At 38.9% G+C, this 13,300-nt stretch overlaps 1 protein-coding gene across 1 annotated transcript in view; it reads left to right on the forward strand.

Moving 5' to 3' along the window:
* Window positions 1–13,300, forward strand: part of Npc1b (Niemann-Pick type C-1b) — a 338,778-nt gene that overhangs the window by 77,254 nt on the left and 248,224 nt on the right. Inside the window, exon 4 of the mRNA XM_067784866.1 lies at window positions 2,271–2,572. Coding sequence (XP_067640967.1) covers window positions 2,271–2,572 — 302 coding nt within the window. The remainder of the gene's footprint in view (window positions 1–2,270; window positions 2,573–13,300) is intronic.

Below are 13,300 nucleotides of genomic sequence, written 5' to 3' on the forward strand. Positions count from 1 at the left end.
TTGTGGGGCTATTTATACTAGCTACTGTTTGAATAGTTCATTAACTAGAACTTTGTGGGGTTATTCATCCAGTCAGTTTTTGCACACTTCATTGACTAGAATTTTTTCTGTCGACCGCGATGAAATGCGCCAACGGTTTCTGCCGGCAATTGGCAATCCATTAGTAAGGTTAGATGTCATATCTACCATCAGCATGGCTTCCGTAATATGCATACCACTACCTCCATACCTTTAACACCCACATAAATTGCGAACTGAACCACCTCAATATCTATCATAGTACGGTGCTACTGGCACTTGACCTGTCAAAAGCTTTTAACACAGTCAACCACCGCGCACTACTCCCAGATATAGAAGGTTCACCTCTTCCACCTTGTGTGCGTGATCAGCAAGCAACGGTTCAATTTAAAAACGGAACCTCAAAACTCAAGAGAATTAAACAGGGGTGTCTTATCCCCGATTCTGTTTAATTTATACATATCAAAGCTACTTTGACCCTGGCCTCTTAATAGACGAATAATTTGCCAAAATAAAAATTTATCTACCCGGTCTTCTTTTGTTTCCTCTCATGCGATACGATCATGCGGAATTGCTACAACTACCTTATCTAGCCCCGACTTCCAGAGGGATAAGGACGGCGATTATATATGCGACCTACCAACTCAGCCCCTTAATCTACATTGAGTATGCCGCGTCTGGTGAACGCTGTTATCAATAACTCCTTGATCTAGCCCCGCCTTCCAGAGGAATAAATATATATAAATAAGCACTATGATGAGAATCGGCACATACGAACTCAGCTGGTTGATCTAGATAAACATAAAGAGACTTTAACCCTAATCCACACTAAGTCGGTTAATACCTTCGCTAAGTAGCGGACGGTGAACGCCATTATCAATATCCTTTCGCATAAGCTAACTAGCATGTTAATCGGTATACTATTGTTGTATACAATAATGTGTACAATGAAAGAAAAATACTGGTCAAATCAAACGAAATACGGATCAATTCAACCGAAATTTCTGTAAATTTTTATCCATCGTAACAAGATGTTGAATCAATTGCGCACAAATCGTTGATTCGTAATTAACCGTTTTATTAGTGAAATGAACAAAAAAAAAGTTGTTGCGACGGCTTTGTACGAAAGTACCTATGTTGCGGCATTTGCAAGGCAGGTGAGTTTTCACTGAGATCTCTTCATGGCAGAAATATACGCGGAGTGCGTGCCGAGGGGCGACCCCGCTTAGGAAAATTTTCTTCTAATTGAAAAACCTTATTTCTAAAATTTGTATGTTGCTTTGCCCGGGGTGTAAACCCAGGGTTTCAGTGTGGTAGGCGGAGCACGCTACCATCACACCACGGCGGCCGCCATATACATACGTAAATATGTGCATACATATAGTACACAGCATACATATGTATGTAAGTACAATGTAGAGAGCGCAGTGAGCGTAAAATTCTCTTTGAAATTTGCTCATGTATTGACTGTTGATCGCTGTTGAAATGACCAGTGAGATCAGTTGTGTTAACAAAAAAATCAGTTAGATTGATTAAGAATCTGTCAATTTTACAGAATTTTGTTAACTTAAGAGCGAAAATTTTTCTTCTGTTGAAATGACTAAACTAATTTGTTCGCTTGACAAAGAACTCGGTCGAATTAACCATAATTCGATCAATTTCACCGAATCTCCCTTAAGTCAAGAACAACAGAACCGATTTGTTGGTTTTACTAGCACCATTTCTTTCAGTGTATGCCATCTGGTACAATGATGGCGCAGAGGCTGACTAGTGTGTTAATTGGTATGACTCTGATGCATGTACTGAGTAGTATGGTATCTGGTATGATTCTGATGTATATAATGACTAGTTTGTCAACAGGTAGGATGCTGATGCTGAGACTGGCAATTGATATTTCCTAGGACATTGCCGTGTTAAAAATATCAGACAGAACTCTTACTAGTTGGGATTTTCGGCAAACTAGTATTCTTCTAGTATACAGTTAATTGGTTTGACTGCAGGGTACCGATAATCGAAGGGAAAAATTTATATGGGAAATCTAGTTATGTAAGAAGTTAAATACGAAAATTAAGATAATCTCGTTTTAAGTAAACTAGGTCCTAAATAGTTTATCAGCACTTAACGTGTGTCTCAGACAAGATGAATAAAATCAACTATAAGATTTATCTTTACGTCCGAGCTCCAAATTTCTCGTACTTATGGCAAACTTTGAATAACTGTACCTGCAGTTACTAACCTCCCTTTTTTCATAGTTCACACACAACACCTCTAATGGCATGCTGATATTTGGTCCTGCATACGAAAAATCGTTTCTAAAAGAAGTCTTCAAATTACAAAGTCAAATCGAAGCATTAACCACAGAGAATAGCGTCACTTTAGCTGATGTTTGTTATGCTCCATTATTGTATGCCGGGGAAAAAGCAACGGTTAAAAATTGTGTGGTACAATCTATTTATGGCTATCTTCAAAATGATTTGGCTACATTAGATGTTGAGTACGAAGCTGATAACGGCTATACTAATACGTATCTTAATACATTAGCGGAATGCATAAGGTGAGTATAAAATGTAATTTCGGTTGGTCACGCTCAACAAAAAAGGCGTGAGTAGCAAGTACTTCTGAAGTCAGATGTGTAAGCATACAGGCGTGCGTCTAGAAAACTGTTTTTTAATAAACAAGAGCTCGCCCATGGGTTGAAGTTCAACAACAACAAAGCTATCCCTGTTTCGTGATAGCTGACGCCATTTGGGAGTACCGAGAAAATTCAAGTCTTTCCCCACCTTCCTCTCAACTTAGCGGGGATCTCCGCCTTCCCCCTCCGTCTTCGTCCATTCGCATAATATGACCTAGCCAGCGAAGGCTTTGGGTTTTTATTTGCTGCACTATCGACATATCTTCGTAAAGCCCACCATCATACCTCTTTTGATGTTCGCGGTTGGCATTACGGACAGGACTATCAGTCTTCCGTCTTTCTGTGTTTTTTCCGATGCAGTTCACATTTCTTCATCGTAAGAGTTTCTTCTGTGGGCTCTAGTATCAGCAGCTGCGGTACGTAGTAAATGAGAAATGTGCTCCCACTACTCGACTACATCTTTAGGATGTTCGAGTGCCGAGTGGGTTAAAAATCAGTTGGCTCTCTCTCTTCAGAGCAGAATTCATCTGGATAACTGCGCACCTCCAGGACCCCGGCTCGATGCCTACTGCCCAATTCGACGTGATAGATTTGGGATTCAAGGGGGTGTGTAGCGCAATATATAGCTTCTCCAACCCAATTGTCAACCTCACCTTCGAGCGGCGAATCCCGTCTCACTAACAGACGAGGCTCTGGCGACCCCAAGCTCCTCATGGAACTTGGGGGTGGGGAGGGAGGGATGGCCTGAAGGTTCAATGTGGCCATATAAATCGTTCCCGAGAGGGTCGGGCCAGCACCTTAATGGTGCTGCGTTACCGGAGCGTATCGGATCTGTATCCGACAAAGGACCATCACATCGATAACACTCCCCAAAGCCTTCGGGGAGTAACCTAATCGCTACAACAACAACAACGTGATAGATTTGGTTACATATTCTTAGTAGCTTGGTGTTCCTCTTTATGCTGATACCTGGTACAGCACATGATCATATTTCGAACCAAGGCGATAGGTACCCAAGATATTCCTTGCTTGCCCATCTAACCATTGAAGTCGCCAAGCATAGTTTTTATATTAATGTTATAGAAATTATCGTAAATCTTTTCTAGGTACTCAAAGCAAGAGTCCGTATACACGCCTGTTGCATCATCAATTGATGCATATGAGCAAACGCATGTTACATTGTTGACTTTTACTTGTATGTGGGGGATATAAACCATTGTCTTCGCGAGTACGTCAAACAGCAAGCAATAATACCTTTCCCTGTGGATCATACTCCGGGCACATGCCTTTAGTTAAAAGATCTCATACGAGGCCTTTTGTAACATTTATTCATTGCTAGGGGGCTTAGTGAGGTCCATAAATCTTTCGAAAGATTTATGGACCTCTACGCGTTGGCGATGGCGAGTACCGAAGAATATTTAATGATGAGCTGTACGAGCTATACGCAGACATCAACATAGTCCAGCGAATTAAAACGCAGCGGCTGCGCTGGCTAGGCCATGTTATGCGAATGAAAGATGATGCTCCGGCCAAGAAAGTGATTCTATCGGAACCCGCCTATGGAAGCAGAGGTAGAGGGCGGCCCCCACTCCGTTGGAAGGACTAGGTCGAAAACGATTTAAACTCCCTTGGTGTGACCAATTGGCGCCGGTTGGCGGAGCGAAGGAGCGACTGGCGCGCCTTGTTGGACGGCCATAACCGTTTAGACGGTTAAGCGCCAATTAAGTAAGTAAGTAAGGGGGCTTAATGTGGCCCAGCACGCAACTCGAGTGCGTGACTTTGATTTTGGTCGCAGTGTACTCCTACTTCAATTATTAACCATAATCTATGCATTTTTCAACTGTATTTGAGAAAGGGCAAATGAATTTCAGAAACGGTAAAATATCCTTGAGATATTGGAATTTGCAGAAACCGGCAAATGAGTTTCAGAAAAAGGCAAGTGTATTTGAGAAATGGGTAAATGTATTTGAGAAATAGCACCAGCTATTTGTTGCGTTAATGCCACGAAACCTACACACGAGTGAAACGTTATTCTAATTTATCTAAGTATTGCAATGAATTTCATTACCCAAAGTTCCTTTAGAACTCTAGAACATGGAAATAATTAGGAAAATAAAAATAAAGTGCTAGTTTGCGTCGATCAGAAAACGAAATTGCTACTTTTCGTCAGAGGTTGCTAGTTCCCACCAGCCATAAGCCAAACGTGGTCTCACTCAGCATTTAGGCGATTAAATTTTGAATTTCCCTACATATCAATACAATTTAATTACTCTTTCTGACTAAATATTGAGTTATCATACAATTGAACAAAAGAAATAATCAAATATGAATACTTTTGACGATCAAAAACTGAAAAGCATTTTTCGATCACTTTTTTGGTATCATATTTGAAGTCCTTTAATTAATATTTCATAAAAACCAGCAAGAGAAATAATCAAATATGAATGCTTTTGATGATCAATAACTGAATATAGTTTTTCAACCATATTTTGGAATCATATTTGAATCAAATGTGTTTACTTTAGGTGATCAAAAAATTATAATCATTTTTAATTCAGCTTTCTGAATCTTTTCTGACTATATTTGTTGACTGAATAATGAATTCTATACTTGTTAAAATTTAAATTTTAATTTTTATTCACATACACACATTTTTTCAATCATGAAATCCAGAAAAAATATGTACTACATATATAAAAATTTTATTATTAAGATCCCAGCCAACATTTTTTGAAAATTTTTTTCAAAAAGTATTTAAATATCATACCCCAAGATGATTAAAAACGTTCAAATTTAAAAGAATTTTCTGTTCGAAAATTAACGTATCGTCGGGAGAAAAATGTAACATAAATGTGATTATTCTTGAATAATCATTTATAATTCTTATTTCGAAACGCTTTTTATTCATATTTGATATCATTGTAAAATTGAGCTTTAATAGTTTTAGAGTAATATTTGACTGCTTTTCACAGTCATTTTCTGATCATATTCGTGAATATATTTCAAACGTTTTGGTTGAGATTTTTGTATGATTTTTGAATGTCATTATAATGCATTTATTCTTTATATCTCATTCAAAATAGGATACTACATAATAATTGTATTTCATCAGGGGAAGAAAGCATGCGAAAGTGAGCTATTCGAACCACAGCTAACTCGCAAACAAACTTGACCAATATACACCTGCAACTACAACATCTAACCTCAGCATTATCATCTGCATCTTAAAATACGGATACGATACGGGATGTTGAAGCCGTATCCAGGTATGTCAAGATAGTTTCACTTACCTGGGGTTCAAATAGCTCACAACCTATGTATTATCCAATCATTATGTATTACTTTCTGGGAAGCTGAAGGGGAGAAAAGGTTGGGGAAATCTTCGTTCACGAGCAGCATTACATCATTTTTGTCTTAAAGAATATCTTTTGCATAAATAATAAAACTTTTATATATTTTTTCTTAGCTTCATGATTGAAAAAATATGTGTATGTATTAAAAATAAAATTTTTAATGAAAAGTAAAATTTCAACAAGTATAAAATTCATTATTCAGTCAACAAATATATTCATAAAAGATTCAGAAAGGTGAATGAAAAATGATTATAAATTTGTGATCACCTAAAGTAAACACATTTGATTCAAATATGATTCAAAAATGTGATTGAAAAACTATATTCAGTTCTCGATGATCAAAGGTAAGCATATTTGATTATTCTTTTTGTTGGTTTTTATGAAATATTAAAAATTAGTCATTAAAGGACCTCAAAAATGATTCCAAAAAGTGATCGAAAAATGCTTTTTAGTTTTTCATCATCAAAAGTATTTATATTTGATTATTTCTTTTGTTCAATTGTATGATAACTCATTATTTAGTCAGAAAGAGTAATCAAATTGTATTGATATGTGGGGAAATTCAAAACTGAATCACCTAAATACTGAGTGGGATATTCTTCAAGACAATATAATGCAAATGCTGCTCGTGACCGAAGATTTCCCCAACCATTTCTCCACCTTCGGCTTCCCAGAAAATATATAATAGTTAGACAATACAAAGGTTGTGAGCTATTTGAACCCCAGGTAAGTGAAACTCCCTTGTATGTACCTGGATATGTCTTCAACATCCCGTACCGTATCGTATTTTAAGATATTGACGATAATAGCTGATGTTGGATGTTGTAGTCACAGATGTAGATCGGTCAAGTTTGTAGCTCACTTCCGCATGCTTTCTTCCCTTGTTGAAATAAGATTATTATGTAGTATCCTATTTTGAATGAGATATGAAGAATAAATGCATCATAATCGCATTCAAAAATGATTCAAAAATCTCAACCAAAACGATTGAAATATGTTCACGAATATGATCAGAAAATGACTGTGAAAAGCAGTCAAATATTTCTCTAAAACAATTAAAGCTCAATTATACAATGATATCAAATATGAATAAAAAGCGTTTCGAAATAAGAATCATAAATGATTGTTCAAGAATAATCACATTTACGTACGCCATTACGAAATTCCTATGTAAAATCAAGGTTATTTTTAATTCTATGGTAACGTTTTTGAGATATTTACAAATTACTGTTTTTTCAAAACAAACAAAAAAAAAAAAACAAGTAAGGAAGGTTAAGTTCGGGTGTAACCGAACATTACATACTCAGTTGAGAGCTATGGTGACAACATAAGGGAAAATGAACCGGAAACCCTGGAATGTGTTTGTATGACATGCGTATCAAATGAAAGGCATTAAAGAGTATTTTATGAGGGAGTGGGCCATAGTTCTACAGGTGGACGCCATTTAGGGATATAACCATAAAGGTGGATCAGGGTTGACTCTAGAATGCGTTTGTACGATATGGGTATCAAATGAAAGATGTTAATGAGTATTTTAAAAGGGAGTAATTCTTAGTTCCATAGGTGGACGCCGTTTCGAGATATCGCCATAAAGGTGGGCCAGGGGTGACCCTAGAATTTGTTTGTACAATATGGGCATCAAACGAGTGGTGTTAATGAGTATTAAAAGGGAGTGGGCCTTAGTTCTATAGGTGGATGCCGTTTCGAAATATCGCCATAAAAGTGGACCAGGGGTGACTATAGAATGCATTTGTACGATATGGGTATCAAATGAAAGGTGTTAATGAGTATTTTAAGAGGGAGTAATCCTTAGTTCCATAGGTGGACGCCGTTTCGAGATATAGCCATAAAGGTGGACCAGGGGTGACCTTAGAATTTGTTTGTACAATATGGGTATCAAAAGAAAGGTGTTAATGAGTTTTTTAAAAGGGAGTAATCCTTAGTTCCATAGGTGGACGTCGTTTCGAGATATCGCAATAAAGGTGGGCCAGGGGTGACTCTAGAATTCGCTTGTGCAATATGGGTATCAAACGAAAGGAGTTAATGAAAATTTTAAAAGGGAGTGGGCCTTAGTTCTATAGGTGGATGCCTTTTCGAGGTATCGCAATAAAGGTGGACCAGGGGTGACTCTAGACTTTGTTTGTGTGATATGGGTATCAAATGAAAGGTGTTAATGAGTATTTTAAAAGGGCGTGGGGCTTAGTTCTATAGGTGGACGCCTTTTCGAGATATCGCCATAAAGGTGGACCAGGGGTGACTCTAGAATGAGTTTGTACGATATGGGTATCAAATTAAAGGTATTAATGAGAGTTTTAAAAGGGGTGGTGGTAGTTGTATATGGAAGGCGTTTTCCAGATATCGACCAAAATGTGGACCAGGGTGACCCAGAACATTACCTGTTGGATACCGATAATTTATTTATATATGTAATACCTGCCAAGATTTTAAGGGTTTTTTATTTCGCCCTGCAGAACTTTTTTATTTTCTTCTACTTAATATGGTAGGTGTCACAACCATTTTATAAAGTTTTTTCTAAAGTTATATTTCGCGTCAATAAAACAATCCAATTACCTTACCATGTTTCATCCCTTTTTTCGTATTTGGTATAGAATTATGGAATTTTTTTCATTTTTCGTAATTTTCGATATCGAAAAAGTGGGCGTGGTCATAGTCGGATTTCGTTCATTTTTCATACCAAGATAAAGTGAGTTCAAGTAAGCACGTGAACTAAGTTCATTAAAGATATGTCGATTTTCGCTGAAGTTATCGTGTTAACGGCCATGCGGAAGTACAGACGGACGACTGTGTATAAAAACTGGGCGTGGCATCAACCGATTCCGCCCATTTTCACAGAAAACAGTTAATGTCATAAAATATATGCCCCTACCAAATTTCAAAAGGATTGGTTAATTTTTGTTAGACTTATGGCGTTAAAAGTATCCTAGACAAATTAAATGAAAAAGGGCGGAGCCACGCCCATTTTGAAATTTTCTTTTATTTTTGTATTTTGTTGCACCACATCATTACTGGAGTTGAATTTTGACATAATTTACTTATATACTGTAAAGATATAAAATTTTTTGTTAAAATTTTACTTTAAAAAAATTTTTTTTTAAAAGTGGGCGTGGTCCTTCTCCGATTTTGCTAATTTTTATTAAGCGTACATATAGTAATAGGAGTAACGTTCCTGCCAAATTTCATTATGATATCTTCAACGACTGCCAAATTACAGCTTGCAAAATTTTAAATTACCTTATTTTAAAAGTGGGCGGTGCCACGCCCATTGTCCAAAATTTTACTAATTTTCTATTTTGCGTCATAGCTTCAACTCTACCAAGTTACGTCGCTTTATCTGTCTTTTGTAATGAATTATCGCACTTTTTCCGTTTTTCGAAATTTTCGATATCGAAAAAGTGGGCGTGGTTATAGTCCGATTTCGTTCATTTTAAATAGCGATCTGATATGAGTGCTCAGCAACCTACATACCAAATTTCATCAAGATACCTCAAAATTTACTCAAGTTATCGTGTTAACGGACGGACGGACGGACGGACATGGCTCAATCAAATTTTTTTTCGATCCTGATTATTTTGATATATGGAAGTCTATATCTATCTCGATTCCTTTATATATGTACAACCAACCGTTATCCAATCAAACTTAATATACTCTGTGAGCTCTGCTCAACTGAGTATAAAAATTGGGTCCACTTAATCATATTTATCTGAAGAACGAATTGAGAAATCCCAAAACGGTTTGAAGCTTTAAACGGTGATAAAATTTGCTATAAACTGTGCATACAACACTTTTTGCTAGGCCCTGCAGGTTCAAAGACAACGAACAATCATTACGGATTTTTTCATTTTTTTTTGTAAAAATATTGAATTTTTACTTGATCTAAGTATAAATAAGAGTACATGCGCTTTGTTCCTTCATAATATCTGCAAAGCTCGCCGGATACTATTCAGTTTATAATTGCAGTTTATAACCCGTCATTTACTTAAAAATATGTGCCGATCTTAAAGCCGTTGGAATAGTATGAGGTCTACAAAGTGGATACACAAAATACTGTTGCTTTCTATGCAAATGGGATAGCCGAGCTCGTCAATACCACTACATCATAAAGGATTGGCCAGAACGAATCGAGTTTCAAGTTGGGGTGGATAACATAAAATACTCCCCACTTGTAAAGAAGGAAAACATAATTCTACCTCCGCTCCACATCAAGCTCGGCCTTATCAAAAACTTTGTCAAGGCTTTGGACAAAAAAGGCGTAGCTTTTCATCATTTGAAGATAATCTTTCCAGAGATTTCAGAAGCACAAATAAAGGAAGGAATTTGTGTGCGACCGCAAATAAGGAAAATGATGGCCAATAACCATTTCAAAGAACTATTGTCCCCAGTGGAGGCAGTGGGATTCTTTTGAAAAGGTCGTTACTTCTTTTTTAGGCAAACACAAAAGTCCTAACTACGAGATGATAGTGAACGACTTAATTAAAAACTATGCGGAAATCTAATATCTAATCTAATATCTAATCTAATCTAATCTAATATATATTATAAATGGGAAAGTTTGGATGTTAAGATGTTTGGATGTTTGGATGTTTAGATATTTGGATGTTTGGATGTTTGGATGTTTGGATGTTTGTCCAGACGTTTGTCTTTGTGACTCAATAACGCAAGAACGGTTGGACCGATTTGGATGAAATTTTGCACACATATAGCCAATAGTCTAGAAGGATCTACGAGCTATATATTTTTCAAAAGGGGCGTGGTCCCCGCCCCCTAGGAACAGTTATAATTTAATTATTATATTTTTTCGTCTTTGCGACTGAATCACGCCAGATTGGCTACACGGATTTTGATGAAATTTGGGACACAGACAGTAGTCTACTAGCAAAATTTTTTTCGAAGATGGAAAGAGGGGTGGGGGTCCCACGACCCTTCGAGAAATTATTTTTCATAATTTTTACACATTATAACTTTACGTATACTGGCCTTCACCAATATCACAGACTCAAGGGGTCAAATAAGTCGAGGGCTTACAAAGTAAGCAGTGACACCCACCGCCCGCCCCCCTTTATCTCCCCCTCTGGTGTAAAATCCATAAATTGTTATAACTCAATCTAAATTTTCTCCTAAATCAATAGTTTTTGGTATCTGGTACATACAGAACGAGATCTAGACAATTTTGGAGGAACGATCAGTGGTCCTCTCCTCTACTCCCGCCATCCGCCCTCCATCAATTGTTTTTATTAGCACGCTTTTATTAGCTTTACCTGTATGTTTCTATCTAACTTTTTATTCGCTCCAATGCGCCTGCTGCCTTATTAACATGGTTTTATAATTAGCTTCACCTTATTTGTAATCCCGTAAGGGTCATATCGAGACCCTTCCGGGATCATTTCTGGATGGTTTTCGGGATCGGTCCGGGATTACGCCGGGGTAATTTCGGGACTTTTTCGGGACTATTTCGGGATCATTTTGGGACCCTTCCGGGATCATTTCTGTATAGTTTACGGGATCCGTCCGGGATCCCGTCGGGGTTATTTTGGAACATTTTCGGGACTATTCCGGAATCATTTCGGGACTATTTCGCGATCATTTGGGGACCCTTCCGGCATCATTTCTGGATGGTTTTCGGGATCCGTGCGGGATCTCGTCGGGGTCATATGGGGACTTTTTCGGGATCATTTGAGGGCTCTTCCGGCATCATTTCTAGATGGTTTTCGGGATCCGTCCGGGATCCCATTAGGGTAATCTCGGGACTATTAGGGGATCATTTGGGAACCTTTCCGGCATGATTTCTGGATAATTTTCGGGATCCGTCCGGGATGCCGACGAGGTCATTTCGGGACTATTTCGGGATCATTTGGGATACCTACCGGCATCATTTCTGGATGGTTTTTGGGATTCGTCCGGGATCCCGTCGTGGTCGTTTCGGGACTTTTTTCGACTAATACGGGATCATTTGCGGACCCTTTCGGCATCATTTCTGGATAGTTGTCGGGATCCCGTCAGGGTCATTTTGGGACTTTTTTGGGGCTAATACGGGATCATTTGGGGATCCTCTAGGGGTCGTTTCGTTTTATTTCGGGATCATTTGGGGACCCTTCCGGCATAATTTCTTGATGGTTTGCCGGATCCATCAGGGTCATTTCGGGACCATTTTGGGATCATTTGGGGACCCTTCCGAGATCATTTCTGGATCCGTCCGGGATGCCGTAGGAGCCATTTCGGGATTTTTTGTTACTTTTCCGGGATAGTTTTTGGACCCTTCCGGGATCATTTCTGGATCTGTGCGGGATGCCATCTGGGTCATTTCCGGACTATTTCGGGATCATTTTGGGATCCTTCCGGAATCATTTCTGTATGGTTTTTGCGATCCGTCGTTGATTCCCTCGGAGCCATTTCGGAACCTTTTCTGGAGTATGTCGGGGTCATTTGGGGACTTTTTCGGGATCATTTGGGGCTCTTCCGGCATCATTTCTGGATGGTTTTCGGGATCCATGCGGGATCTCGTCGGGGTCAGTTGGGGACTTTTTCGGGATCATTTGGGGCTCTTCCGGCATCATTTCTGGATGGTTTTCGGGATCCGTCCGGAATATCGTCGGGGTCATTTGGGGACTTTTTCGGGATCATTTGGGGGCTCTTCCGGCATCATTTCTGGATGGTTTTCGGGATCCGTCCGGGATCCTATCAGGGTAATTTCGGGACTATTAGGGCATCATTTGTGGACCTTTCCGGCATCATTTCTTGATAATTTTCGGTATCCGTCCGGGATGCCGACGAGGTCATTTCGGGATTATTTCGGGATCATTTGGGATACCTACCGGCATCATTTCTGGATGGTTTTTGGGATTCGTCCGGGATCCCGTCGGGGTCATTTCGGGACTTTTTCTCGACTAATACGGGATCATTTGCGGACCCTTTCGGCATAATTTCTGGATAGTTGTCGGGATCCGTTCGGGATCCCGTCACGGTCATTTCGGAACTATTAGGGGATCATTTGAGGACCTTTCCGGCATCATTTCTGGATAGTTTTTGGAATCCTTTCGGGATCCAGTCAGGGTCATTTCGGGGTTTTTTCGGGATCGTTTAAGGATGGCTTTCAGGATTCGTCCGGGAACCCGTCAGGGTAATTTCTGGACTTTTCCGAGACTATTTCGGGATCATTTTGGGACCTTCCCAATATCATTTCTGGATGGATTTCGGGATTTGTCCGGGATGCCCTCAGGGTCATTTTGGGACTATTAGGTGAGCATTTGAGGACCGTTCCGGCATCACTTCTGGATGG

The sequence above is a fragment of the Eurosta solidaginis genome, chromosome 4 (genome assembly GCF_040869045.1).
Source record: "Eurosta solidaginis isolate ZX-2024a chromosome 4, ASM4086904v1, whole genome shotgun sequence".
Taxonomy (NCBI): Eukaryota; Metazoa; Arthropoda; class Insecta; order Diptera; family Tephritidae; genus Eurosta; species Eurosta solidaginis.